This window comes from Mercurialis annua, linkage group LG2 (genome assembly GCF_937616625.2).
Source record: "Mercurialis annua linkage group LG2, ddMerAnnu1.2, whole genome shotgun sequence".
NCBI lineage: Eukaryota > Viridiplantae > Streptophyta > Magnoliopsida > Malpighiales > Euphorbiaceae > Mercurialis > Mercurialis annua.
This window is the reverse complement of record NC_065571.1, coordinates 49,745,580-49,773,466: the sequence shown is the minus strand read 5'-3', so window position 1 is coordinate 49,773,466 and position 27,887 is coordinate 49,745,580. Positions and strand designations below refer to the sequence as shown.

The following is a 27,887-nucleotide window of genomic DNA, read 5'->3' as shown; positions in this document are numbered from 1 at the left end:
CAACGCTCTCCCTCACGCATAGCATGACCGAGCAGAGCAACCAATCCCCCCTCACGCATCGCGTGGGCCGGGCCACATTCAAATCTCAAATACTGAGAACACTAATCAAATTCAAACAATGTTTGAACTTGACTGCTTTCACAATCTTTGTCATCATATCAGCAGGAATTTTCATGGTCCAAATTTTCCGAAGTAGGACTCCACCTTCTTCAATAACCTCTGGCACCAAATGATATCGAACATCAATGTGCTTCGTCCTTGCATAGTAAACTTGGTCATTCTCTTTAATTTCCAATTTACCAAGCAACCCATGAAGCCAAATTGCTTCCTTAACAGCTTTTGCACTTGCCATGTACTCTACCTCCGTGGTAGACAAAGCAACTATTGACTGCAAGGTAGACTTCCAACTAAACGACGCCTTTGCTAGTGTAAACACATAGCCCATAGTCGATCGTCGTTTATCAACGTAGTCCGAATCATTATACCCAACTACATATTGACCATCTTTCTTGTCCTGCCCAAATATTAGACCAATATCCACAGTATTCAAAGTATACTGTAGAATCCAATTTTCATCTCCAGCCACCTTGAGTCCATCTGGCTGAGTCGAATTGATTTCCCCATCCAAGAATCCATGTAAAAACACTGTTTTTACGTCCAATTGAACTAGTTCCATATTCAAATTTGCTACTAAGGCCAACAAAATTCTAATGGAAGAATGTTTAAATACTCGAGAGATAGCCTCAATTCCTTCCGTCCAAACGTAGCTTTTAGCTACCAACTTTGCCTTATAGCCAATATCATTCTTGTTCGGAAATCCTTCTTCATATATCCAATTACAGGGACGTAGTCCCTCCAATAATCCTTGAGTTGCAAGAACCGTCAAGAATTTTCCACCATCATGCCCCAAACGCCAATGCCAAAGACTGATTTCTTCTAGCTCATTATCATCACTAGAAGCAACTATAGCTGACCCAATAATTGCATTACCCTGATAGTAATACAAGTTATTGTTCTTCCGAATTCCTTTCATGACAACCTGTGCACCCGAGAATACCTTCATAACTCCATTTACTGTAGTCACAACAAAGCCCTTTGATTCTAGGACTCCTACAGAAATGAGCTTCTTCGTCAAACTCGGTACATAGCGAACATCTTCCAGAATCCTTATTGACCCATCATGGTTCCTCAAGTGAATTGAACCAATTCCTTTGGTCAAACAAGGATTGCCACTTGCTGTGTAAACAACTCCACCTTCTAGCTCTTTGAAGTCAACAAACAATTCCCGATTGGGACACATATGATGACAACAACCCGAATCTAGAAGCCATTCAATAGGAGTATTTACCGATGACACAACAACCAATGAAAGATCTGAATCTTCGTCGTCACACTCAGCTACATTCGAAGCAAACTCAGCTTTTTCTTTATTAGTCTTACCTTTATTCTTCAATTTGGGACAATCCTTTTTCCAATGCCCTTTCTCTCGACAAAAGGCACATTCATCTTTCTCTGGTCGGGACTTTGATCTCCCTTCCTTTCCAATTGTTTGGCTTTTCAAACGGCCTCTAACAATCAAAGCTTCTGCTGCACTACTAGTATTTTCTTTCTTATCTTTTCTTCTCAATTCATAACTATATAATGCAGCGCAAACTTCGCTAAGAGACACACCAACCTTCCCATGAAGTAGAGTAGTTTCAAGAAACTCAAACTCTTCAGGAAGTGATCCCAACAACATCAAAGCCAAATCTTCATCATCAAACGTCACATCCAAATTCAACAAATCGGCTACTAATTGGTTGAAATTTGTGATGTGCTCATTCATAGTAGTACCTGGGAGATACGTGAACCGAAACAGCCTTTTCTTCATGTGAAGCTTATTCTGACTGTTCTTTTTCAAGAATTTCTCCTCCAATGCTTTCCACAAACTACTTGCAGATGTTTCCTTTGAAAAAGGATATTTCTGCTCTCTGGAAAGACATGACCGAATGGTACCACATGCTAAACGATTGATGCTACTCCATTCTCTCTCATCAACATCTGCTGGTTTCTCTTTTTCAATAGCGACATCTAGACCTTGCTGAAATAAAGCGTCTAGAAGCTCACTTTGCCACATGCCGAAATGTCCTGTACCATCAAAAATCTCCACCGCAATTCTTGCATTTGACATTGCCATTCTTCCCGAAGAGGAAGCTATCAACGTGGATAGACTTTTGCTTCCAGACATTTCTGCTCCAACTTTTATTTAATAGCTAACCGATATGCCAAGGATAGAACCTTAGCTCTGATACCAATTGTTGCGGAAGCTCAATCGATTACGCTAGCGAATCACGTATTGTGCTAAATAATTATACCGGAAAATTCCCAGGAAAGAATGGTGGGTCACAGGCGGACCACTTAAGTACCAAACTCCTTAGACAGAATTTTACACGATATAAATAACTTCACAATATATAACTCCAACTAACCTGAGCGATAGCTAATAAATAAACAATAAAGAGAACACCAACCTTTTAACGAGGTTCAGCCAGAAATGACCGGCTTACATCCTCGGGCACTGCCCAAAATACTCCACTAATTGTTTGTAACAAAATACAAACTCGAGAGAGAACCAACTAAGCCTTAGGAGTTAATAAGACTTGTTGTGGGATGAGTTTCAATGGGTAGAGGAGACTCCCTTTTATAGGCTAAGGAAGTCCTCACCCCTCCACTCCTAAGCAATGTGGGATTTCTACACTATATGTATATAGCTCAACAATTACAAGTCCCTTTTCTAAACAATGTGGGACAAGTCTAAAATGAGCCATATCCAACAATATTCTAATCATTGTATCTTGAGATCATTAACCTTAACTTCAGTGGCTGAATCATATTTTCTTTTTTTAGTCCGGGTTTAACCTTTAAATTCACATGTAATTTTCCGGCAGTTTAAAATTAACCCTAATTTAACCTTAAATTTATTATAAACTTACCCCTACGTTTAAAAAAATTGGTCGCAACTGGAACAAAAACCTACTCTTACCTTAAAGTAGTTCCGCCTCTGCTTAACTTTTGTTAAGATTGTCAAAATTAATCATTACATATGCGAACGCAATGTATATAATATAAAAAAATGAATAGATTCATAAATAATATAAACAGTATTGAAATTAATTATGTTCGTACTACAAATGGATCAATCCGTTTATGGCTTAACTTAAAATTATATCATGTGCAGATGGACATAGAAAAACATTCAACTCATTTGATAATATTTTCATTTTGTGTCTTGGTGAACCGACTCGATCCAAGTATCATTTTTACGATTTTAAAACTAAACTAAAGTAACTATTTATATATATATTATATATACATGAATAATTTATTAACTAGATATGGACTAGTTAAATAATCACGGTCTATAAATTATGCTTATATAATTTACATTTAAATCATTTAAATTCATACATTGAGTGTTTGTACCATTTAAATAAGGTCTAATGGCAAAAAAAACCCAAACCTTTACGACTTGTTGCAATTATATCCAGACCTTTTAATTTTTGCAATAATATCCAAATTGCATTTTTTGGTTTCAATAATATCCAAATTGTATTTTTTGTAGCAATAATAGTCAAATTGATGGCTAGACTTGTTGTTTTTAATTAAAATATTAGACTATTATTATGTTTTGATGTATAATAATATAGTAAATGTCCCAAAAAATGACAAAAAACTCAAAAAAAAATCACATAAAAAGTGCAATTTGGATATTATTGCAACAAAATAATGCAACTTGGATATTATTGTAAAAATTAAAAGGTTTGGATATAATTGCAACAAGTCGTAAAGGTTTGGGTTTTTTTTTGCCATTAACCTTTAAATAAAGGTCTAACGCCTTAAAAAAATTTCGACCTTATAGTCCCTTTTCGATCCTATCGTGACGTTGAAAACTTATCAACTTTACCTTATTTCGTGTTTTATTGTTTCAATTGTACCCTAATTTTTAAATTTTGCCAATTTTTTTATTTAAATGATGAATGATTCAATTAACCATGTTTAAAGATGAGAATGCCCTCTTCTTGTTCTCGAAAGAGGGCTTGCACATTAAAGGACCCGACTATCGTATATCAGTTGAACTAGACCGGATAGCGCATCACTCCTCGGGCGGATTTCTCCTTTTGCTCCTCAACCTACGGGATATTAGCAGCCGTTTCCAAATTAAATTTGTTTTCATTCAAAAAGTACAAATATTTTTAAAAACTAACTAAAAACCATAATCAAATTAAAACTAATTCAAATTTATAATTAATTTAACTAAATCTAAATAAATTTTAAACATGTACAATTAATATATGTGAAGTGCAAGTTCATAAAGAATGCTACTATTAGCTAGTTAAGACCACCCTATGGATGGATCAAGATTAACACGGATGGAGGTTTCAATCAGACCATGATTTTTGCTAAGGCAAGTGGGTTAGCCAGGGATGAGTTTGATAAGTGGTTGGGGAGTTATGCTATGGGCATTATTGGTAGTGATTCGGTTATTTGAGGGCTTAATACATAGTTTGACCCCTGACCTTGTACCCTTTTACCTATCTAACCCTCAAATTTAGCGTCTCACCCATCGAACCCCTGAACTTGTTAAATAACCCGATTTGACCCCCGAACTTGATAAATACGTAAACATTGAACCCCTCCGTACATAATTTCTTCTAGAATGTTTCAAGTGACAGGTGGACACGAAGGGTTCAATATTTACATATTTATCAAGTTCAGGGGTCAAATCAAATTATTTAACAAGTTCAGAGGTTCGATAGGTGAGACGTTAAGTTTAGAGATTAAATGGGTAAAAGGGTACAAGTTCAGGGGTCAAACTATGTATTAAGCCGTTATTTGAGCTGAATTCAGAGGAGTTCACTATGGCATTCTGCTGGGTTGGAAGTTGGGAGCCATGATGGAGGTGGACAATAAGTTAGTCGTCGATATAATCAATTACGATGTTGAGCCTGCAGGTTGCTCGAATCTGCTTGCAGCCATCAAAGGTCTCTTGAATCAAGATTGAGAATTCAAAATCTTGCATGTCTACAGGGAATTGATGCGGCAGCAGACCATCTGGCTTTTATGTTTTCTGATAATGTGAGGGGTATTGATTGGCATGAGTCGCCGCGGGCCAGTATTATTCCTTGGCTAGTTCATGACTTGCAAGGAATTTTCTATGCTTATAAAGTTCCCTACTAAATTTTCTTAAGCTTTTACCTCCTTTCTATACCAAAAAAATGTTTTTTTATGAATCTTTTTATACTGTGTCTGAATCGTTTATAGTTGAATTTTTATTTTTAGCTTTTCAATTGTATCTATCTAAAAGTGAAAATATTGATGTGCGGTTTACAAAAACTATCAAGTAGAATGCTCATTAAAAAAAACTTCGTCTAAATAATTGAAAAATAACAAATACAAATTTTCATAATCAATTAAGATTGAAATTGTTATAGCTACAGATTGTATTTTTAATAACATACATGTTGAATTCGATGTCCAGTTGGCGAAAAATAAATTCGTTGTTTACACAAGACGTTGTGATACTCAATTAACAATTTGCAATTATCAATATCATATTGATATCATCAGAAATTCTTATTTCATTCATTTCGATACGAGTTATATACTTGAATTGTAATGCTCATTTATGTTTATAATCAAGTTTTATATTTTTATTAAAAAAAATTAAGGAAAATGTAAATCTTATGAATTGACGTAATTGTATCAAATTATTTGAACATGTTATTAGTTTATAAAATGGGGTATTGGCAAAACAAATTACAACGTATACCTTTTATAGCGATTTAATCCTAAGTTTTAAAACATTACGAAATAAATTCTAATCTTTTTTATTTTTGAGATTTGTGGCGCATTTTCATTTTCCTGTAAAATTTTGCACATGTGGACGCTAGAGTGCCACCCGACTGCCGGATTTACTCTTACTTACATATTAAATGCCACGTCACACTAGAATGTGTTAAATTCACTCCCTAAACTTTACACATAATTCTAAAAAAACAAAAATATTATTTTTTTCATTCATCTCTACCCTCTTCTAAACTAACACTTGTTCCGGACCACCTTTCTCCGCTGAAAAACCTCCATATCGGTTGTTCTTCATTCCCAGACGAAGAATCATCATCTTCTTCATTCGGGTTCAGACGAAGAAGACGAACCATCTTCTCATCAGGGTCCAGATGAAGAATCTTTTCTTCATCAAGGTTCAGACGAAGAAGCTCTTCATCTTCTTTGTTTGAACCCAGACAAGGAAGATGAAGATTCCTTCATCTGGGTGCAACCCAGACGAGGCAGTCCGGTGAGGGAAGGTGTTCCAGCGGCGGAATCTAATGATTGTGGTTAAAGATGCTTCAAATGAAGAAAAAAAATTATTTTTAAATTTACGTGTAAATTAAGGGAGTTAAATTGACTTTTTTGTAGTGATGTGTCATTAAATGGGTGATGTGGTATTAAATTTGTGAGGTGTGATAATTTCGGCATTCACATGTGTAAAATTTGTCCGGAAAATGAAAATGAGCTACAAATTGCAAAAGTAAAAAAATTAAACTTTATTTCCTAACATTTTAAACTTTAGAATTAAATTTCTACACAAAATATACGTTGAAATTTGTTTAACAAATTCCCTTATAAAATAGCGGTGGGTAATGTGAAGTGCGGGATTAACAAATTCAATAACGCGCCAGGTGACATAATCCACGATTTTAAATTTTTCAGTACCGTCATCTTTTACGAATGAGCAATAATGAATATAAACTACTACTATAAAGTATGAAAATGACACAACAAATAAAATGTTTATATCAATTGTCCTATCTTCTAAAAAAGTATAAATCCAGGGGCCAATCTACATCTTATTAATTAAAGGTCGACTATCATGCCTTTATTTATACTTCTCATTATAATTGCATTTCAATTATTAAATTTTATTTAGAATTATAGACATTTATTAATCTAAATGCATGAGTAATGTGTATTCTATTATTTAATTTTACCGAATAATCAAAACCGAACTGATCGAACAAAAAAATTAATTGAACACCGAAATCGACGGAATAAAATAGACAAAAAATTCAAAACCGATCTGACTAAATAGGTCGGTTAATTCGGCCAGTTCTGTTAAAACCGACAAAAATATGACAAAAAATAAAAAATCAATTCTTTGGTTACTTCGGTCTATTCGGTTAATTTGAATAATTTAAAATTTAAACGAATAAATAATCAAAAAACCGATTTAAAAAAAAATAAAGTGAACCGACTAAATTTATAACCAAACAGGAAGGACTGAAAGTTATCAGATCGAACGATTAATCTGGCCAGCCATTTTTCTATTCACTCCTTGTAATTGAGCTATAATTATATAGAGTTAATGCAAAAAAAAATTATTAAGTTCAGACAATATATAAAATGCAAAAATATATTTGGATTTCTACTTAATTTATTACTCCCTCCCTCCACAAAAAATAGGCTTGTTTCTATTTTAGGCGTCCCAAATTATAGACTTGTTTCTATTTTTAGAAAGTAGTTAACTAGATAAATGTCTAAAATATCCTTAATTGAATTAGCTTTAGTCAACTAAATTAAAGTGATAATGGCTTTGATAACAACAATAATTAATGCTTTTTGATAGTTTCAATATTAAAAATAATTTTATATATACTTTATGGGTGATTTTGAATTATTAATCAATAAAAATGCATAGAAAAGAGGAATGCATTAACTATTTAATAAGAATATTATAGGAAGTTAGTATTATTCTAACTAAATAAACTAATTTTTTTAATATGTGTGTAAATGAAATAAGCCTATCTTTTATGGACGGAGGGAGTATAAAATATTAAATGATTGTGGTGATTTCAATAAGATTTTTTAATTGCATCTTCTTTTGATGTTGCCTAGTTCAGTAAATGAACCTAGCTGAATATAATTTTGAGGTGTCATGTTCATTTCGTTATATGAACAAGGTTTTCATATTTGGTTAATGTTCGTTTGAATTTCTAAATGTTTACATTCAGTTTGTGTTCAACTCGTGTTCAACATAACTGCTAAAGAACGAAGATGAGCCTAACTCATTCAACAACTAAATGGATACATACAAATTGTGAAACGCCACTTCGACTCACCTCATAGTAGTAAACCGTTTGCTCTAATTTGGCAATCTATTTCACCTCTTCAAGTTAAATTCTTTCTATGGACAACTCCTCATGGTTAGGTAACTTCTCTTTCTTTTCCTTTTTTTCGAAATATTAGCACGAATGGAAATACTTATTGTGATTTATGTGGTGTTTTGGAGGATTAAGATCATATTCTTCTTCACTGCTCTTATGCATTCTCAATTTGGAATTTATTTTTTTTCTAAATTTGGATATTATTGGAAATTTTGGAAGGCTCGAAATAGATTTTTTTCTTTCAAAACAAGACTGCTAATATCTACGCTGTTATTGTTCAATGGAGTTTTATTCGGGCAATTTTCTTTTTTAAATGTAACAATGCTAGATTATTTTTATTCTAATATGGATTTTTACAGAAATCCAGATTATATTCATTCGAATGTCGATTTGTTTTTTTTCTCCTCCGAGCCGTAGCCTTTAGTATATTTTTTATGTCAATTCTTATGCAAAAGCTCTTGAGTAGGTGTTTTTGCCACCACTTTTGGCCGTATTTTAATATGTTTTCATTCACCGTAACAAAAATTAATTATTCACATCATTAAAAAGACTCGATATTTTTAAAATTCAAAATAAAAAATGTAATAAAATTAAAGTAGATTTCCACTCACTAGGCATGATACAAGGTCAAAAGCAAACACAAAAGTGCAGTTTGTTCAAAAAATAGTAAAGAAGAATGAAAAACATTTGAAACTTTCCCTCCCAATTCTCAAAATTCCCAAATTCATCCCTTAGCTCTGCAGTTTCTGCCACTGATTCTCACATTTAATTTAATTCTCTGCATTAAACATTCTTCACAAGAATCCCATGAACCCAATTCCCAAATTTACAAAACCCTCTCCATCTTCTTCTTCTTCATTTCAAAATCTAGCCGGCCATAGCCACTCTCCCTTACGCATCGCCGATATCTTAAACGCCGGCACCGACGACCATCAGGCTCTAATGGGTCGGTCTAATAATTGCCCAGATAGCATAAATTGTTCCTCTCCTCGCTCGATTATGCCCAGGTGGATCTCTGGGCTGAGACGATGTCGAAGGAAGAGAGGCAAGGTTGACAAAAACATGCCGGATCGGCCTGCGCAGGCAAGTTGTTCAACGAATTGTCTCAATGAAAAAGAAACAGGTTAGTACTGGTTTTATTAGTTTAAATATTTGAGTTGACCTTTTTAATATGGTTCTAAGATGTTATTTTTTTGGGTTTGTTAATTTTTGCAGGACAAAGTAGTAAGAACGAGAGTTCATTTAATTTAGGAGTTGGGTGCTGTCTATTACATCTAATTGCTGCGAGTAAAAATGAGCTTGATAAGATGATTGATATGAGGATGCAAATGGAAGCGCTTCTTCAAAATACTAGAGAGGATTTACTTAAGAAAGATGAGCTCTGTAAGGAAGCTGAGACCAATGGTTTATTTGCATATTCTGCATCCACAGATGTTACCGATTCTCCTGGTTATGATACATCAGTGTTAGCCGAGTCGTCGAGAATTACAGTTGGTGACCAGTCTTTGAAGTGGGAAGCACCTGAGATTGAAGAAGGAATGGATGAACTCGAGGCGGAGCTTGAAGTCGAGTTAGAACGTATGCAACTTCACTTAGATGGGGATATGCAATTGAAACATCCAGAGGAAATGAATGTAAAGGTAATGTAAATTGCTCGATTGGAATTAATGTTCATATTTTGCTGGAGTCATACCAACTGAATGTGAGGTAATTGCTTTCATGCTAACAAGTTTTTGCATAGAATGTGTCTGTGAATTATTGAACCATAGCGCACACATGCTAGAAACTGAGTCAAATTTAGAAAGAATATAAATTGAACAAAGGGTCATTGCGGTCCTCAATTTGTGCATCATGATCGTTTAACTCACACTTAGCTATTTTAATCAATTAAGAATGATACACTTTATTTTTGGTTCAGTTGTGGACAATACTTCATATTTTTAGGTCAATTTACTCTCAAATTAGGTCATCACGGGTCCTTGAAGTTGAACTCGTTCATTTTGTATAATTTGGGAGTTTATTGACTTCCTTTATTGATAAAATGACTAAATGAGAGTTAATTGACCCTTTGCTATACATAAATGTGTAATAGCCAAAAATATTAGTGCTTTTCCTTGGATTGGATCGTTATTAACATTTGGGATTCACTGAATTTATACTATGCAAAATTTATGTTACCCTAGCTGTGCCTTCTGAATCTAAATTTTGAATGTTCGTTTGAAATGGCAGGTGACTGATGATGAGTACACTTCCTCCTCTAAAAGCCAAACTATGAGTTCTAGTGAAGTAATCCACCCTCCACCTGATGACACATACGAAGACTATAGCGTTTCTCCGAATGAGCTGGAGAGAAAGTTGCATATATTATTGGAAGCAAGACAACAAGAACAGATAGCAGAGCTTGAAGCTGCTTTGGAGCGTCTGAAACACAAGCTTTACGAGAAAGAAATGGAGGTTTCGTGGTGGAAAGACACAGCAAGGTTCGTTTCACGGAATGCTATTGAACCTACACGGTTCACTTCCGAGAACAATCCCAAAACTAGCACTCTGGCAGGGCAACCTGTCTGCAACAAAGACTGCGAAGATTGAGACGTTGATCCAGTCTCCGTGTGAGTACATAACTGTAATTTATGCTTGCAAGTGAATTATCTGCTCTGATTGCATAGTATCTGATATTTATACTGCTCCATGGTAACTAAGAAAGTTAATGCTCAAGTTGATGAAAAAATGGAAGCATCATTACCATTTAAATTGTATACCTTTTGTTCATGCACTGTTTTGATCGATGTTCAGGTGACAATCTCTTATATCATATATATTATACAATATTTGTTCATGGAAAGACATGTTTTTTGAGATGTTGAGTCAGATATAATAAACTACTTCAAGACCTTAATTAGTTGGTAGTTGAACATGCCTACAATAAAGGATGTCCACTCAATTAAATTCCTCACATTGACTATTTTATCATTGCCTTTATTTTATAGTACAATTTAAACTAAGAGTTTTTTGTATATTGAATTTCAATGTTTTTTTTGGCGATGTAATCCTATACTTTTAAAACATTGCACGTTCCAATTTTTCGCGCTTTTGCATTTTATAACCTATAGTGTCTTTCATCAAATATAAAGCTACAAAATGTGTAGAAAAAAGATGTTTTGTGTACAATACAAAAAATTAAAAATTGGAATATGCAATGCAACGTCTCAATATAATGAGATTAGTTTGTTATGAAAGTGAAATGTTAGAGTTTAATACATGACTAACCTTAATCGATTAAAATTGCTAATTTGTGCTAATCGATCCTACACATCCTTTGCTCAAAACTAAAACCTATAAATCAAACGGTTGAAAGTTAAATTTCAAAAAGTTTTGATTTAAATTTAGAGAAATTGTTAAGTAGACTTGCTCTATCACGTTATCCGTGAACTAAACCAATTACCGTCATTAAAATTTATAATATTAAAGAATCATTACATTTTGGCAATTTATTCCCACTAGACTTACCTTCCACGCAAGCATCACATTGGAGCCACTACGCTACACCAAGCCAAACACAGTGCCTTTAAGTTTACCTCACAAGTTGACGCTCACGCAACTCGGTCAATGCATACCCAACTCACCACCATCTCCTCCTTTAACTCAGAAACAGAAAGAACTTTATCAAACACTTTCAAATATTTCAAACACCAAAGATTTTAGTTTCTTGCACAATATTTTCTTTGCTCTCCGGATTCAACTCTTGACTTTTGAGTGTATGAACCAGACAGACTGAGACGAAGATTATGTAATCTCATTCATTCTTTAATTTACAGGTTTTTATTTCCTTTTCTTTATCCAACCGTTGAAATTTTTATGGTAATATTTGGTTTATATAGTTATAAAACAGATAAGCAGATTTCAACCGCCAATTTCTCATTCTTTCCATTTCTATAACAAAACTTTATTTTATATTTGTGGCTGTGGTCAAATGCCTCTTGTTCTTGCCAAATTTTCTATCTTTTTTTGCTGTTGTTATTCTCTGCAACCCTTACTGATATGGGCATTATTCAGATGGATTGGATTCTGATTTTGGTTTTTGTTTTGATGTTGTGTTCTTCTAGATATAATATGGCTGATTCTGGAAATGAAATTACACTGGACTTGGTGAGACAGTCTTTGGAAAGGCAAGAGGATACAATTGTGTTTTGTTTGATTGAGAGATCAAGATTTCTCACTAATTCTCCACTTTATAATCAATCTTTGAACTTGGTTCCTGGTTTTTCTGGTTCTTTGGTCAGTTTTATTGTTAAAGAAACAGAAGCTATTCATTCCAAGGCAAGTTTTCTGTAATTTTATTGTTATTATTTTTATATTTCTGTAGTAGTGTTTGGTTTCTTGGTTTTTGGGTAGGATGATGCTCTTTGGTTGTTAATTTGTCTGTATAGTGTTTTTCTTGCTTTGTAACTATAAAATAATGCTAAAGCTATTGTTTCTATTGAACCTTATTCTTTTTAAAATGAAGTTTGATGATCTACATAAGCTGACATGATTGATTAAGATTTTTGGCATTTTGCCTTAGGCAAGTTTTAAGAAAGTGTAAGCATCATGGCAATGAATTCCTTAAAGACTTCTTTGTTTCTGGTTTATTATAGGGAAACAACAAAATTATCAAAAAAACTTAATTTTTAAAAATACATTTTAAGCCCAAAAATTTCATTTTTGATGCTTTTCGTTTTTCTTGTCGAAGATACGATACGTTGCAAATATATGTGACAGTCTCTGATACATTTATGATATGATTATGAAGCGTACAAAGTGAATGTTATATTGAAACTGCGAATTTTCAAAATTTTTGACCGGTTTTAGGCCGCTTTTGTATTTTTTCTGGTTTATTATATTATAGGCAGGAAGATATGAGAATCCAGAAGAAAACCCCTTCTTTCCAGAAAATTTACCACATTCAGTAGTGCCTCCTCATGATTATCCTAAGGTAATTATCTTCTGCTCACATATGTTTTCAAAGCTATATATTTCATCTAATTAAGAATTCTAATATTTTCTTGTAGTTTTTGCATCATCCAGGTGCCTCCATTAATATAAATAAGCAAATATGGGATATGTATTTCAACCAACTTCTCCCATTGTTTGTCGACAAGGGTGATGACGGTAACTACGCTTTGACCGCGTCTAACGATCTTACCTGTTTACAGGTAGTGATTTTGTATATTATTGTATTAACTTTTATTAAGTTCCTGGTTCTTTTTGGTTCTGCTAAACCACTTCTAACAGTGCTGCATATTTGATTATGCAGGCCCTTTCTAGAAGAATCCATTATGGAAAATTTGTGGCTGAAGTTAAATTTAGGGAAGCTCCTCATGAATATGAACCTGCAATCCGTGCTAAGGTATCACTGCTACGAATATTGATTATTGAATATAAGGTTGGCTAGATTAGTTGCTCCTTATGATCATGTAAGGAATAGATACTATGTTGCACGGTTACTCATGGACTCCAATTTTTCGGTGTTTTATTTCCGTGTTCATAAAAGTTTATAATCTCGTTAAAAATCTTGTTTCGCCCGATCAACGTTTTCATTTTTATGCAACATACGGTAGAGACAGCTGGCGTGTTGGTAACTTAAATATCTTTTCATGCTCATGTTTGGCATTTTTCTAGAGTTATGATATAAGACTAGGCATCGAAGACTAGGTGGTGAAATATGGATTGGAATTCATATTAAGTATTGGTGATTTATGTGATGTTCAAAATCTCTTTGAGAAAAGGGTCATCGTGGTCTCTGAACTTGTGAGTTGGAGTCAATTAACTCACACTTAACAATTTTAATCAATTAGGGACAATACTCTAAGTTCAGGTCAATTACCCCTGTCACCATGGCCTGTGAACGCATTCATTTTGAACATTTGAGGGTTAATTCACCTAAATTGCTAAGTGCGAGTTAATTGACCCCGACGCACAAGTTCATGAATCGCGATGACTCTTTGCTTAGATCTCTTTGCCTAATGTGCAAGTACTGCCTTAACCAGATAGGCTACTATATAGATCTTTAAGATAACAACTCTGAATAATTCTATATTATCCTGAAGATCTACATTAATTTCTGTGCATTTTGGGACTCATTAAGCATAAGCTAATTTGAGTTTTGTTTTGTTTTTTTATTTCAGGACAAAGATGCTCTAATGAACATGCTGACCTTTAAGAGTGTAGAAGAGACAGTGAAGAAGAGAGTTGAAAAGAAGGCAATGGTATTCGGACAAGATGTAACTCTTGGAAACAATACCATAGCTGAGAAATATAAGGTTGATCCTTCTGTTCTTTCTCATCTCTATGATCAATGGGTAATGCCACTCACCAAGCTTGTTCAAGTTGAGTACCTTCTTCGCCGGCTCGATCCCGAAGATGCCCGTTCTTGATAATTAATTCTTTTGATTATTTGCAGAACATAAGATTTAGAATAAAATTCGCATGATGCCTTCTTTTATCTTCATACAGAAATTTATAACCATTTTTTGGTCCATTGCAGTAAATTTTTTATGATGCTCATTGCAAGATGATATGATTAAACAATTTAAGTAATACTAATTTACTGATAACCTATATCTCAAATAGTTTGAGATAAATGCTATTAATAACTGCCACAAACTCACCCTTCTCAATTATCAACAAAAAGTAATATTAATTTGTTTTATTTTCTTATTTTTTAGCTTAATTATTTACCGGAAATGAATGAAAAACGTTTATTAATACACTAAAAATACATTTATTTTAAATAGTCATGTCTCACTAATTTTGTAATTAATAATTCTTTTAAAATGTAAAAATTAATTAATTTTAATATATCTAATAGAAAAATTAATAAACTCTTAATTTATTAATAATTTCTTAACTAACTCTTTATGTTTTTATATTTCAATCTTGACAAATTATGTGGAAAAATTATAGAACTATCTAAAAAACCTCTTAACTTTTTTTTTTATCAATTTTTGAAATAAAACCACAACTATAACATAATAATAACCAACATCTTGAATTATATATCGTTGGTAGGGGTATAAGCGAATTGGGCTACTCGTGAGTTATTTGAGATCAGCTCAAAAAATTTAAGTCGACCTCGAGTATCAATTAATAAATAAGGCTCGTGAATCCTAAACGAGTTTAAGAATTGAAACCCGTTTGAGCTTGAGTTTGAGCCTGTAAAACACACTCAAGCTCGAGTTTAGTCTAACTCGAATTCGGCTCGGCCCGCTTACATCCCTAATTGCGGGTAAATTATTGAGAAAATTAGGAAAAATACTCTCTTTTTAAAAATAATATGATTTCCTACCTCAATAAAGAAAAGATAGAGAAAATACCTCACTCTTTTAATATATTTATTTTTTTACTCTAAGACATGTTTGTATTATAATTATACCTAATTTTTATTGTTATTTTACTCTAATCATACTTATTCTATTCAAAATGACATCTGTCATTTTTCTCTTTCTTTTTCTCTTTCTTCTCTCTTTCTTCTTCTTCTCTCTTTCTTCTTTTTCTCTGGTTCTTTTTTCTTCACCATATTTCTTCTTCTTTTCTTCTCTATTTTTATTCTTTTCTTCTTCGTCGTTCCTCTGTCGCTCCGCCATCGCTTCGTCATCCTTTCATATTTGATTTTAGCGATTTTTTCTTAATTCGTGGTGGTAAATATGATTTATTTTCATTTTCAGATCTAAATAAATTACTCTTGAATTTTTTCAACTTTAGATCTAAAAATCTGCATAAGAAACAATGTTATGATGAAAAAAAATGATTTTATGCACAAAAAAACGATTTCTGCAAAAAACAGCCTATGATTATCATATGAGTATCATCACTGCATTATCATGTAAGTATCATAACACTACAGAGAAAATTGATTTTTTACTAAAAAACAGTGTCTGATTATCATATGAATAACACTGTATTAACGTATCGTTATCATAACATTATATGATTATGATAAGGTTATGATAATATAAATGTACGATAATGATAATAGTATGATAATAGTTTTATGATAATATAATGATAAGCTTATAATAGTATGATAATATGATACTTACATGAAGAAAAAAATTACAGAAATAGTGTCATATGATAATGTTTTATCATATGATAATGTTTTATCATATGATAACGAGATGATAATATTTATGGTACATATATGATAATATCTATGATAATATATGATAAAATAGTTTCTGATTATCATATCGTTATCATAACACTGGAGTATGATAATTAGATGATAATGAATTATGATAAGTTTATGATAACTGGATGATAATGTACGTGAAGATAGAGTTATAAAAAGATTCATGACACCAGTATGATAACCAGATGATAATAAAATAATAAAGTTATGATAATAGTATGATAATATGATACCTATATGTAAACAAATCACATAAAAAATATGATAATGAGATGATAATGTAAAGATAATAGTATGATAATATGATACATGTATGAAAAAAATAATTACAAACAAAATTATAATAACAAGATGATAATGTGAAGATAATAGTATGATAACATGGTACATGTATTAAAAAAATAATTACAAAAAAATTATGATGATAAGGTGACGATAATAATATAATAACATGACCTTATTGTACTTCATTATCATACTATTTTCTTCACATTATCATCTCGTTATCATAATTTTTATGTAATTATTTTCATATAGGTATCATATTATCATACTGTTATCATAATTTTATTATTATGTCGTTGTCATAACATTATCATTTAGGTACAATAATACATTATCATCTCGGTATCATATGATTATAATATGATAACAACATGATAATACAGTGATAACAACATGATAATCAATTTTTTAAAAAATCTTTCTTTATGCAGTGTTATGATAACAACATGGTAATACATTGATACTCATATGATAATCAGAGACTGTTTTTTTTTTTATAAAAAATCATTTTTTCTGCAGTGTTATGATAATCATATGATAATCAGAAGCTGTCTTTTGCAGAAAATCGTTTTTTGTGCAGAAAATCGTTTTTTTTCATCATAATATCGTTTTTTCATGCAGATTTTTAGATCTCAAATTGAAAAAAAAAATCAAATGTAATTTATTTATATCTGAATGTTAAAAAATCGCAATAATCACCATGAATTAAAGAAAAGTTCGCTAAAATAAAAAAATAAAACAGAAGAGCAACGGTGGAGCGACGGTGGAGCGATGAAGAAACGGCGGCGGAGCAATGAAGGAACGACAGAGAAGAAAAAAAGTGGAGAAGAAAAGAAATAAAAAAGAAGAAGAAAATTGATGAAGAACAGAGGAGAAGAAGAAGAAGAAGAAAAAAAGAAGAGAGATGAGAGAGGAGAGAGAAAGAAATATAAAAATATGACAGTTGTCATATGATAAAAGTAAAAATATATACTTGGAGTAAAAAATTAATAAAAAGTAGGTATAATCATAATATAAACATGCTTTAGAGTAAAAAAATAAAAATATTAGAATGATGAGGTATTTTCTCTATCTTTTCCTTATTGAGGTAGGAAATCAAATTATTTTAGGAAATAGAGTATTATCCTAATTTTCTCTAAATTATTTTGACAATTTAAAAGACTCACCACACAATTTAAAAGACTCACCACACAATTTAAAAGACTCATGAGTCATAAAAGCTCAACACAGAAAGCCTAGCCCATATTAGACATTTTACGATATTGCCCCCCAACATTCTGCAAGGGCATTCTCGTCATTTAAGCAGGCGCAAAGTTAAACGTTCTTGTTGTGTTGCGTACTGCTACACACAGACACTGTACTGAGTACACTGCCATTTTCGCTCCTCTTCTCCGTGTGTTCATAAAGCTACCAATTCCAATCATTCAAAACCCTAACCAAATCGTCCGTACATTTCATTACCTGCTAACACATCATTCACAGAGCGGTCTATTAGGGTTCTAAGCTCTCACAATTCACTGTAAGTTTCAATTTCTCTTACATGCAATGCAATCCCTTAATTTCATTTTGTTTCGTTTATAAACTTGCTTCATTTTATTAGCAGATTTTGATTTTAAGTAAGCAAAATGGGTGAGTTTATTGATGCAATGGAGGAAGACGATATCGATAATGTAGGTACAAGTAGTAGAATTAGTGACAAGGTTTCTACTAAGCTGGATGATTTGGATTTGGATATTGATTTTGATGATGATGACGATGACTTGTCTGATTCTGATATGATAGAAACAGCAAGCTGTTTGAAGAAAATAGGGGAAGTTGGTTTGAAAGATTTTTGTAAGAAGGCGATGAGTTTGTTTTTTAGCGAGTATGGTTTAATTAGTCATCAGATTAACTCGTATAATGATTTTATACACAATGGGATACAGAAGGTTTTCGATTCGTTTGGTGATTTGCTTGTCGAGCCGGGTTATGACCCGTCGAAAAAGGGTGAGAATGAATGGAGGTTTGCTTGTATTAAATTTGGAGAAGTTGCTTTGGAGAAACCGAGTTTTTGGGCTGGTAATGAGGAACATAATATGCTTCCTAGACATGCTCGCCTTCAGAATATGACTTATTCTTCGCGGATTAAGGTCAATGTCAGTGTTGAGGTGAGTTCAGAAAATTCCTGTGGTATTTTCTATTTGCCGTTTTTTATTATTATTTGTTGCTTATTGATGCTATCATTTGAGGGTTTATTCTTGTGATGGTTTTACATCATTGTGATATTTTTCTGCAAATTTACCAGGTCTACTCTCAAAAGGTTGTTAGAAGTGACAAGTTTAAAACCGGAAAAGAGCAGTATGTTGATAAAGAAACTCTTAGTACGGACAACAGAAGTATCATTATTGGGAGGTTACCTGTGATGGTCAAGTCTGACCTTTGTTGGATGAAAACAGCTGAGAAAGGTGACTGCGACTTTGATCTTGGAGGGTATTTTGTGATCAAGGGTGCTGAGAAAGTAAGTCTATCTATTTTTAGTTTCTGATTTTGTATTATGGTTCATGATTATGAGGTTAACTGGTTAAGTTCTCGAACAAAAAGTTGATAATAAATCTTATTTCTATTTCTTTGCAACTATGCAGGTTTTCATAGCACAAGAGCAGTTGTGTTTGAAGAGATTATGGATTTCAAATATTCCAGAATGGGCTGTTTCATACAGGTCTGAGGCGAGGAGAAATAGACTGAGTGTTAAGTTAGTGGGGCTTGCTGAAATTGAAGACAACAGAGCAGAAAAGAAAGGTCTGAATGTATTTTTTTTGTCGACTGAGATCCCTCTCTGGATATTGTTTTTTGCTCTTGGTGTTTCATCAGATAAAGAAGTTGTAGATTTCATTGGTTATGATTTAGATGATTCCAGGATTCTGAATATTTATATGGCGTCGATTCAGTATGCCAACGAGAAATGTGATAGGTTTCGTAGGGGGAAGGCAGCTCTTGATTATATTAATGAACAGATACGTACAACTTCATTTCCACCTCCAGAAAATGAAGACTGCTTGCAATTATATTTGTTTCCAAGTCTCCATGGTCTTAGGCAAAAAGCTCGGTTTTTAGGCTATATGGTAAAGTCTCTTTTACAAGCATATAGTGGGCAAAGAACTTGTGATAACAGGGATAGTTTTAGAAATAAGAGATTTGATCTAGCTGGTGAATTGCTTGAGCGAGAGCTAAGAAATCATATTTCACATGCAAGAAGGCGCACGGCCAAGGCTTTGCAAAGAGACCTCTATGGTGATCGTGATGTGCGGTCAATTGAAAATTATTTAGATGCTTCCATAATAACCAACGGTATGTGTAGAGCGTTCTCAACTGGAGCATGGTCGCATCCATATAAGAGAATGGAAAGGATTTCTGGCGTTGTCGCAAATCTTGGGCGTGCAAATCCATTGCAAACGATGGTTGATTTGCGGAAAACAAGATATCAGGTTCAGTACACAGGGAAGGTTGGAGATGCTAGATTTCCGTAAGTTATTCAGAGCTTGAAATTTAGTCTCTAGTTTATGTGTTTATGTCTCTCTTATGCTAACTTATTGCTAAAACAAAACTGTAGCCGCTTGATTGGTTAGTTATACACATATTTGTGCCATGATTAAGATGTGCAGGTTATTTTGTTCACCTATTTCTAAACATTATATACCCTAATCTATGGTGGATACGTGATTGCAACTAACTTTAGCTTTTCCTTCTAGACTCTAAATATCAACATTTTTTGAATTTTGAGTGTTGTCATCTTCTAAGGAGAAAAGTATTGTGTGGTTGTGATTAGAATTTTAAAGTTATTTCTGCATTAAAATTGAGATGTATCGATTCTCTTTCTTGATATGCTTTAAAAGTGTAAAGCCAAAAGCAAACTTAAATGAGATGTGTTATTGGAGCTGCAATGAGGCAGACACAATTCCATGTGTGTGGATGACAATCTCATTAAGTGGTTCACTGTTGATACTTGGAAATGAGAGAATATGTTAATAACTATAAAAGTCATGTTTTATATAGTTGTCAGTGTTAAAATATTTCTGTTTCTAGTTTTTGACAATAAAAAATTGAATTCTTGATTTTGCTTACTTTGCTGTGATGCTAGATTATAAATGCTATAGTAAAATCATATTTGATTGCACTTGGTTTGGTCAGATTAGATATTTGGCACTTGCCTTCTCCTTTTCCTGATATAAATTACTTCATACAGGCATCCATCTCACTGGGGTAGGGTTTGCTTTCTTTCCACTCCCGATGGTGAAAATTGTGGACTTGTAAAGAATTTGGCTGCTACTGGAATTGTTAGCACTAACATATCAGAACCTTTTACTGAAAAATTGGTTTCTCTTGGAATGGAGAAGGTTCCCGATGATTCCTATTCGAAGCTGGATGACAAGCATAAAGTATTTCTCAATGGAGAATGGGTTGGAGTTTGTGAAGATTCCCGATTATTTATTTCTAAACTTAGACGCCTGCGGCGGAGGAAGAAGTTGCATCAGCTGGTATCTTCTTAGTCTATAAAGAAACTTTAGTTTTCTAGTGGTTTGGTCTTTGACTGATGGGTATATTCTTATGCTATGATTAAAATTGCCCATATTTTGGTTAAGAAACTTATACTGGCCTTGTCTTATGTGTTTTATCTGCTGCCTTTGACATTGTTTGTGTTTCTTTGGAAGGTGGAAATTAAAATAGACGCAGAGCAAAGAGAAGTACGCATATTTTCTGATGCTGGAAGGGTTTTACGCCCCCTTTTGGTTGTTAAGAATTTACATAAGATAGAATCATTTAAAGGTGGAAATTATACCTTTCAATCACTTCTGGGCAGTGGAATTGTTGAGTTTGTTGGAACCGAAGAGGAAGAGGATTGTAGTACCGCATGGGGTATCAAACGTCTCCTATCGGGACTTGATGGGAAGCAATCTTTGAATTATACTCATTGCGAACTTGATATGTCCTGCTTATTAGGATTAAGTTGCGGAATTATTCCTTTTGCCAATCATGATCACGCAAGAAGAGTTTTATATCAGGCGCAAAAACATTCTCAACAAGCAATTGGTTTTCCTACTACAAATCCAAATATTAGAGTGGACACTCTAACTCATCAATTGTATTATCCCCAAAGGCCACTTTTTCGGACAATGACTTCTGATTGCCTTGGAAAACCAGGAAACTCGCGAGGTTTGAGTGGAATGGTATCAAAGCCTGAACTCTACAATGGTCAGAATGCTATCGTGGCAGTCAACGTCCACTTAGGATACAATCAAGAGGATTCACTAGTAATGAATCGGGCTTCTTTAGAACGTGGTATGTTTCGATCTGAACATATCAGAAGTTATAAGGCGGACGTTGATAATAAAGAAATCTTAGATAAGAGGCGAAAATTTGAAGACAATGTGAATTTTGGAAAGATACAGAGTAAAATTGGACGCGTTGATAGCCTCGACGATGATGGTTTCCCATTTATTGGTGCTAATCTTCAGAGTGGTGATATTATTATTGGGAAGTGTGCTGATTCCGGAGCTGATCACAGTATAAAATTGAAGCACACTGAAAGAGGCATGGTCCAGAAAATCATACTGTCATCAAATGATGAGGGAAAAAATTATGCTGTTGTATCTCTGAGACAGGTATATGTAAAAAGGTTACACTTTTAGAATATGTACAAATATCACATACATAGATCACTAATTGTGTATTAGGGCTGAGAAAAATGCCCGGCCGACCTAACTGATGACTTCGGTCGGTCCGGTTTCGGTTTTGATCTGTTCTGTTCTTGGTTTGGTTTTAACTATGGAAAACTGAAATTAGCCGAACTGACCGAAACCTAATATTTGATTTTTTTAAAAACAATTATAGTATTCTTTGTATTTGTTTCTGGTTTTTCAGTTTCCAGATCGTTTTTTCTTTCTGTCGGTTCACTTTCAGTTAAAGTATAATGTTGGTCAGTTTTGGAGATTTCGGTGTGGTTTTAACTGTATCGATCGGATGCTGGTTTCATGAATGCATGAAATGCATACATCTAGACAGTGCAAGTCTTTTGCTGTATCATATTCCATCCAAAAAATGTAATGTGCTAATTGATTGTGTTTCTGATTCATTGGTGTAGGTTCGTTCTCCATGTCTTGGAGATAAATTTTCAAGCATGCATGGACAAAAGGGTGTTCTAGGATTTCTGGAGTCCCAAGAAAACTTCCCTTTTACAAGACAGGGAATAGTTCCTGATGTTGTTATAAATCCGCATGCATTTCCTTCACGACAAACTCCGGGACAACTTTTAGAGGCAGCTTTGGGAAAGGGAATTGCTTGTGGTGGTTCAATGAAATATGCCACCCCTTTCTGCACTCCATCTGTTGAAACTATTACAGATCAGCTTCACAGGTGACTTTGTTCGTCAATCTTTTACTAATTTGCACTGCTATCACAACTTGCAAAAGTTGTTAATGATTAGCTTTATTAAAAGGTATAATCACTAAACAATACTTCACCTTTTCGACCTTTGTCATTTATATCTAACCTTTCAAAAACGTCAATTTTGGCATAATTTCAATAAGTACATTTCAATTGTAGCCAACTAGGCATATTTATTAAAAAGAAAAGCCAAGTCGTTCTGATTTTTTTTATTTTGTGGGGCAATTTTTCCTTCTTTTTTTTTTGCAATAGAAAGATACTTATCAAAATTGGGCTATAATTGATAAAATTATAAGGTTTTTTCATAAATGAAAATTAATTGAAAAGGTATGGCCTATGTTTTTGGAAGAAATTGAGTAAAAGGCTACAATTGAAATATACTTATTGAAATGAGGCTAGAATTAAAATTTTGGAAGATTGGGATATAAATTGAAAAAGTCAAAAAATGTTGGGTACTTTTTAGTGATAAGGCATTATTAAAATTGTGATTTAGGTGTTTTTTTGTTGTGTGTTTATTATCGTGTTTGCGGTTTTTGTAGATTGCCTGAATAATTTCCTCTATTTAATGTGCATCACAGGGCTGGATTTTCAAGATCCGGCAATGAGAGGGTCTATAGTGGTCGAACTGGGGAAATGGGTCGTAATCTCATCTTCATTGGTCCAACGTTCTACCAGAGATTGATCCACATGGCTGAAGACAAAGTAAAATTCCGCAACACCGGACCTGTCCACCCACTCACCAGACAACCAGTTGCAGACCGCAAGCGATTTGGTGGGATCAAGTTTGGTGAAATGGAACGTGACTGCCTCATAGCTCATGGTGCATCGGCCAATCTGCATGAGCGCCTTTTTACACTTAGTGATTCATCACAGATGCATATCTGCCGGAAATGCAAGAATATGGCTAACGTGATTCAGCGTGCAGTGCCTGGTGGCCGCAAGATTAGGGGTCCGTATTGCCGAGTTTGTGAGTCAGTTGATGAAATTGTGAAGGTGAATGTACCTTACGGGGCAAAGTTGTTGTGCCAGGAGCTTTTCAGCATGGGCATAGGTTTGAAGTTCGAATCCCGGCTTTGCTGAGCTTGTATTTGCTGGTTGTGAAATGCCCTTTTTAGACTGTATATGTGCTGTTTGGTACAATTATAGGGTAACCAAAACTAGTTTATTTTTAAGTGTTTGCTGAGCTTGTTACTTGGCATGTATTTTGGGTTTGGGTTGTACATATTATGTTTGAACAGGATTTGATTTTCTTTGTCACTGTTGTCAATGTCATTTACATGAATTTTCTCTTTTTCAATTTGATTTCTTGGGTTATTTTTTCCTTATTAATTATTACGCTCTCCTAGACCTATTCGTGGGCCATGCTTGGGCCGGCTCAGGCCGCCAAGCAGGGTTTGGCTCATTTTCATGCAAAGCTGGCTTTAGCCTGCTTCGAGACTTTGAACTGAGCCTTTTCTGCTATATATTAAAATTTAAACAATTATAAAAGTTCAAGCCCGCCTATTGGCTAATAATCATGGACGGTCCTCGACCTTTGCACTAAGCTTCCCTAAACCCCCTCACCTTTCAAAAGCTTCACTAAACCCCCTGACCTTTATGGCGGCGCCATTCACGGCCCTTCTGAAAGAAAAAAAACACAAAATCGCGGCGCCGCCAACGATTTAATCGTTTGCATGCGTTTTCCTCGCCACCTGTCGACCCACGTGACCTGTCCACTGTCAGTTGCAACAGTCCCTCCCTCTGACATGTCGGTTGACTTTTCAAATTTTAAAATCCAAAAAAAAATTAACCGCTCGGTAAATTTTCTCTCTCTTTCATCTTCTTTCTGACATACTCTTTCTTCTTCATTATATTTGTTTTTGAAATCAGTCTTTTTCTATTTCCCATCTCCTCTGACCTAGACGTTTGTCATCGTCGTTTGGTTGCTCTTCATTTTCTCTCGTTCTGTAGTTCGCCTGCGTTGCATTTCGAGGAAGAACAAATCCGGGTATGAAAAAAAATGGTTGATCAATTTTTGTAAAGTTACTGTCATGTGCACACTTTTTTGGTATTGATATCTTTATATGGTAAAACAGGCTAAGAAGATAATGGGAAAAGAAAAGATCTTCTTCGGCAGTGATGAGACGAAAGGGAAGAAACGGCCAGGTTCGAATTTTAATTTTAGTGTTTAGGGTAATTTTGTTGGTTTTTGGGTATGTGTTTTTGGGTACTTGAAATTGTGATTTTAGGTTTATTGTAAATTTTTAGGTTTATGGGTATGTTTTTTGGGGGGAGTCTTCTCAAGTTGGTTGTAAAATTTGTTGATTTGTTTTGCATAATGTCTGTGAATGAATGTCTCCATATTGTTTGTTTGAACAGCCCGTACTGTGGAAGTGGATTCTCAGATCCTGGAAATTGTTCTGCACTATGATGGAGAATTTGGAGAAGGTGGTTATTTGTGGGGCGACGTGTGTGCAAGATGTTTTGACATTTCCCAACTGTCACTGAATAGGCTTGATTTGTGGGCCAAAAAAATTGGAGTGAAGGGGCTGGTTATGTATTATTGGAGGCAGCCAGAGTTGGACTATCATCGAGGGATAAAACCTCTTGAACATGATAGAGATGTTGAGGAGATGGCAAGGGCTGCACTAAAAGAAGGTGTGGTTGATGTCTACGTTCGATATTTAACCTCTGATGATGTGCATAATTTGGTGCCTGAGAGTGGACCCAAGTTAGAATTGAAAGAAATTGAAGAAGATGGTCCATTTGAGCCAGTTGAAGATGGTCCAGTGGAGGCAGTTGAAGATGCCGCGGGAGTTGAAGAAGGTCCAGGTGATGAATTATTGTTGCTAGAGTGGTACGGCACTGAAGATGAGGGCCAAGTAGAAGCCTTGGAAGTGGAGATTGCTGCTGCTGAAGGCCCATCTGATGTGGCTGAAGGTCCAGAAGAAGGGTGCAGCAAAAAACAGAAGAACAAATAAAAACGAAAGAACAAATAAATGTAGCGTTGTTTTGTATTTCCGGATATTGTTGTTATTTTATTTTAAAACACTTATATGTTTTTTATATGTGCTATTTCATAATTTAGCATTGCTTATTATTTCCTGATATGTTGTTATTTTATTCAAAGACACTTATATGTTGGAAATTTTATAAATTTAGTTTTAGAGAAATGAAATACGTATGGTTCATGCATGACCACTGTCTTTCATTCTTATACTTTTGTTCACATAAGGTCCCTGACTTTTTAAAATGGATTGAGTAGTGGACCCTGATATTTGTTACGCTGGACAAAAAAATATACATAAAACTTATAGAACATACATTACTTACACTACTTACAGAACATGTAAAATATAATTCGTAAAGACATATAAACAAGCATAAAAGTAAGATTAATAATTGACTTCATTAAATATTCAAACATTTCAGAACGTTTAGAAAAAAATTACATTAACATCCATCTTCACCAAAATTAACCCTGAACAAGAACAAAAACAAGAACAAAAATATCCATCTTCACCAAAATTAACCAAAAAATACATAAACAAGACTACATAAACAGGTCATCCTCTTAAGCAAGCTCCGGTGCGCGATAAACACAAAACTCCATCTTGATCATACCGTCAGCAAAAAATTCGTGGTCACTATCAAGAAGGAACCCTGAAAAAGAACGATAGTAATTGCCGGTGCCTTGAATGTTCTGGGTAGTACTGTGAAACTTGTGACTTGAGTTGGCATTCACTTCAATTTCATAGGGGCAGCATCCAGCTTGTGACGGTGCAAGACAACAGATTGTAAGAATATTCCCATAAGAACACGTTGTGTTGTTCAGAACAAACACAATGTCTGTGTTTTCCTCTTGGAGAATAAAGAAATTATCATTCAGCCGAACAGAAACAGGGAATTTACGACCAAAAACAAACGGCTTCACAAAATCTTTATGCATCACTTTACAGTGAGCATAAATCATTTCAGAGGTTCCCTTAACATTACAAACTTCAATGGGGCATGAGCACTCTATGAAAGAACAGAACTTTTCGTGGTTGCTCTTTTCGGGGTACCTCACAGTTGCTGGGCATCCATAATTCTTGAACGAGCAACAAACTCTCAAAGAGTCAGCAACATCTTCAAGAATCCGGTTCCTCATTCTTCTGATAGGCAGGGTGCAAGAATGGCACTTCTGAGTCTTCTCCGAGCATGAGTTGCATGTTGCATGCCCATTTTCACACTAAATATAGTTACAGAAAAAATACAATTATTAAACAATACAATTACAGAAATAAATAACAGTAAACGGTAAAGATAAATAAATGGGTAAAAACCTGAATAATTGGAGTTGTTAAGGGTTCACAGCATATTGGGCAATCCATGAGTTCCATATTAAGTGAAGACACAACAATATTATCGGACATCTTCTGGTTTTTCTGAGAATAAGAACAATTTGTGTAATCTGAAATGGTTGAATCAGTTGCTGTGGTTGCCTATTTAAATAAGTTACCATCATGACTCTTCAATTTCTTTACATGCCCTTTGTGTTAGTGGTTGTGGTTAACGAAGAGGCTGCATTGAAACAATACAACTGATGGAACGGGTGTAATGAAAGGGTTTCTTGGAAAACCCATTGCTAATCTTTGCCATTAAGTTTTCATTTTTTTGGCGGTTTATTTGTCTGTGAAGTCTAATATAGCCCTTGACATTTCGACCAATTATGAAAGACAGCACCTGAACTTATATTTAATTATGAAAGACAGCACCTTCACTTAAATTATGTAATCAACGACAGTACTGTAATTTAAATTTTTGAATCACACAAAGTTTTCCCAACAAGC

The 27,887-nt window shown here is 34.1% G+C and overlaps 5 protein-coding genes across 8 annotated transcripts; 4 read left to right on the top strand and 1 right to left on the bottom strand.

The window, feature by feature from the left end:
• The first annotated feature begins 8,815 nt into the window (after positions 1 to 8,815).
• LOC126669492 (protein POLAR LOCALIZATION DURING ASYMMETRIC DIVISION AND REDISTRIBUTION-like) lies at positions 8,816 to 10,957 on the top strand. The gene is made up of 3 exons (XM_050362973.2): positions 8,816 to 9,324; positions 9,417 to 9,841; positions 10,431 to 10,957. Exons 1-3 carry the CDS (start codon positions 9,009 to 9,011, stop codon positions 10,788 to 10,790), a joined length of 1,101 nt encoding a protein of 366 aa, XP_050218930.1. The 5' UTR covers positions 8,816 to 9,008; the 3' UTR covers positions 10,791 to 10,957.
• An 844-nt stretch (positions 10,958 to 11,801) lies between these two features.
• Positions 11,802 to 14,718, top strand: LOC126669493 (chorismate mutase 2). Of its 3 annotated transcripts, none has more exons than XM_050362977.2 (6): positions 11,802 to 11,988; positions 12,305 to 12,522; positions 13,091 to 13,173; positions 13,250 to 13,393; positions 13,495 to 13,587; positions 14,366 to 14,718. In XM_050362977.2, exons 2-6 carry the CDS (start codon positions 12,312 to 12,314, stop codon positions 14,612 to 14,614), a joined length of 780 nt encoding a protein of 259 aa, XP_050218934.1. In that variant the 5' UTR covers positions 11,802 to 11,988; positions 12,305 to 12,311; the 3' UTR covers positions 14,615 to 14,718. The 3 variants fall into 3 exon arrangements, with proteins under 3 accessions (XP_050218934.1, XP_050218933.1, XP_050218931.1); XM_050362976.2 differs by having other exon boundaries at positions 11,803 to 12,016; XM_050362974.2 differs by lacking the exon at positions 11,802 to 11,988 and having other exon boundaries at positions 12,136 to 12,522.
• Positions 14,719 to 17,987: 3,269 nt separating this feature from the next.
• LOC126667793 (DNA-directed RNA polymerases IV and V subunit 2-like) lies at positions 17,988 to 24,373 on the top strand. 2 transcript variants are annotated; one of them, XM_050360873.2, is made up of 8 exons: positions 17,988 to 18,175; positions 18,260 to 18,803; positions 18,941 to 19,153; positions 19,278 to 20,158; positions 20,879 to 21,170; positions 21,345 to 22,295; positions 22,775 to 23,046; positions 23,655 to 24,373. In XM_050360873.2, the coding sequence occupies exons 2-8, from the start codon at positions 18,282 to 18,284 to the stop codon at positions 24,154 to 24,156; spliced, it is 3,633 nt and encodes a 1,210-aa protein (XP_050216830.1). In that variant the 5' UTR covers positions 17,988 to 18,175; positions 18,260 to 18,281; the 3' UTR covers positions 24,157 to 24,373. The 2 variants fall into 2 exon arrangements, with proteins under 2 accessions (XP_050216830.1, XP_050216831.1); XM_050360874.2 differs by having other exon boundaries at positions 18,257 to 18,803.
• A 487-nt stretch (positions 24,374 to 24,860) lies between these two features.
• On the top strand, positions 24,861 to 26,152 carry LOC126669907 (uncharacterized). The gene is made up of 3 exons (XM_050363548.2): positions 24,861 to 25,063; positions 25,152 to 25,221; positions 25,435 to 26,152. The coding sequence occupies exons 2-3, from the start codon at positions 25,164 to 25,166 to the stop codon at positions 26,034 to 26,036; spliced, it is 660 nt and encodes a 219-aa protein (XP_050219505.1). The 5' UTR covers positions 24,861 to 25,063; positions 25,152 to 25,163; the 3' UTR covers positions 26,037 to 26,152.
• Positions 26,153 to 26,457: 305 nt separating this feature from the next.
• LOC126668677 (E3 ubiquitin-protein ligase SINA-like 10) lies at positions 26,458 to 27,635 on the bottom strand. The gene is made up of 2 exons (XM_050361861.2): positions 27,381 to 27,635; positions 26,458 to 27,286 (listed from the first exon to the last, which is right to left on the bottom strand). Exons 1-2 carry the CDS (start codon positions 27,468 to 27,470, stop codon positions 26,630 to 26,632), a joined length of 747 nt encoding a protein of 248 aa, XP_050217818.2. The 5' UTR covers positions 27,471 to 27,635; the 3' UTR covers positions 26,458 to 26,629.
• Positions 27,636 to 27,887: the final 252 nt, after the last annotated feature.

What these genes read in the sequence shown, in the direction of transcription:
- LOC126669492 (XM_050362973.2), top strand. Translation starts at nt 9,009, where the DNA reads ATGAACCCAATTCCCAAATTTACAAAACCCTCTCCATCTTCTTCTTCT. An exon ending in TCTCAATGAAAAAGAAACAG is followed by an intron (nt 9,325 to 9,416) that starts GTTAGTACTGGT and finishes TAATTTTTGCAG; the next exon opens with GACAAAGTAGTAAGAACGAG. An exon ending in CAGAGGAAATGAATGTAAAG is followed by an intron (nt 9,842 to 10,430) that starts GTAATGTAAATT and finishes TTGAAATGGCAG; the next exon opens with GTGACTGATGATGAGTACAC.
- LOC126669493 (XM_050362974.2), top strand. Translation starts at nt 12,240, where the DNA reads ATGGGCATTATTCAGATGGATTGGATTCTGATTTTGGTTTTTGTTTTG. An exon ending in CTCCTCATGATTATCCTAAG is followed by an intron (nt 13,174 to 13,249) that starts GTAATTATCTTC and finishes ATTTTCTTGTAG; the next exon opens with TTTTTGCATCATCCAGGTGC. An exon ending in ACGATCTTACCTGTTTACAG is followed by an intron (nt 13,394 to 13,494) that starts GTAGTGATTTTG and finishes TTGATTATGCAG; the next exon opens with GCCCTTTCTAGAAGAATCCA.
- LOC126667793 (XM_050360873.2), top strand. Translation starts at nt 18,282, where the DNA reads ATGGGTGAGTTTATTGATGCAATGGAGGAAGACGATATCGATAATGTA. An exon ending in TGATCAAGGGTGCTGAGAAA is followed by an intron (nt 19,154 to 19,277) that starts GTAAGTCTATCT and finishes GCAACTATGCAG; the next exon opens with GTTTTCATAGCACAAGAGCA. An exon ending in GGAAGAAGTTGCATCAGCTG is followed by an intron (nt 21,171 to 21,344) that starts GTATCTTCTTAG and finishes TTTCTTTGGAAG; the next exon opens with GTGGAAATTAAAATAGACGC.
- LOC126669907 (XM_050363548.2), top strand. Translation starts at nt 25,164, where the DNA reads ATGGGAAAAGAAAAGATCTTCTTCGGCAGTGATGAGACGAAAGGGAAG. An exon ending in GAAAGGGAAGAAACGGCCAG is followed by an intron (nt 25,222 to 25,434) that starts GTTCGAATTTTA and finishes TTGTTTGAACAG; the next exon opens with CCCGTACTGTGGAAGTGGAT.
- LOC126668677 (XM_050361861.2), bottom strand. Translation starts at nt 27,470, where the DNA reads ATGTCCGATAATATTGTTGTGTCTTCACTTAATATGGAACTCATGGAT. An exon ending in TAACAACTCCAATTATTCAG is followed by an intron (nt 27,287 to 27,380) that starts GTTTTTACCCAT and finishes AACTATATTTAG; the next exon opens with TGTGAAAATGGGCATGCAAC.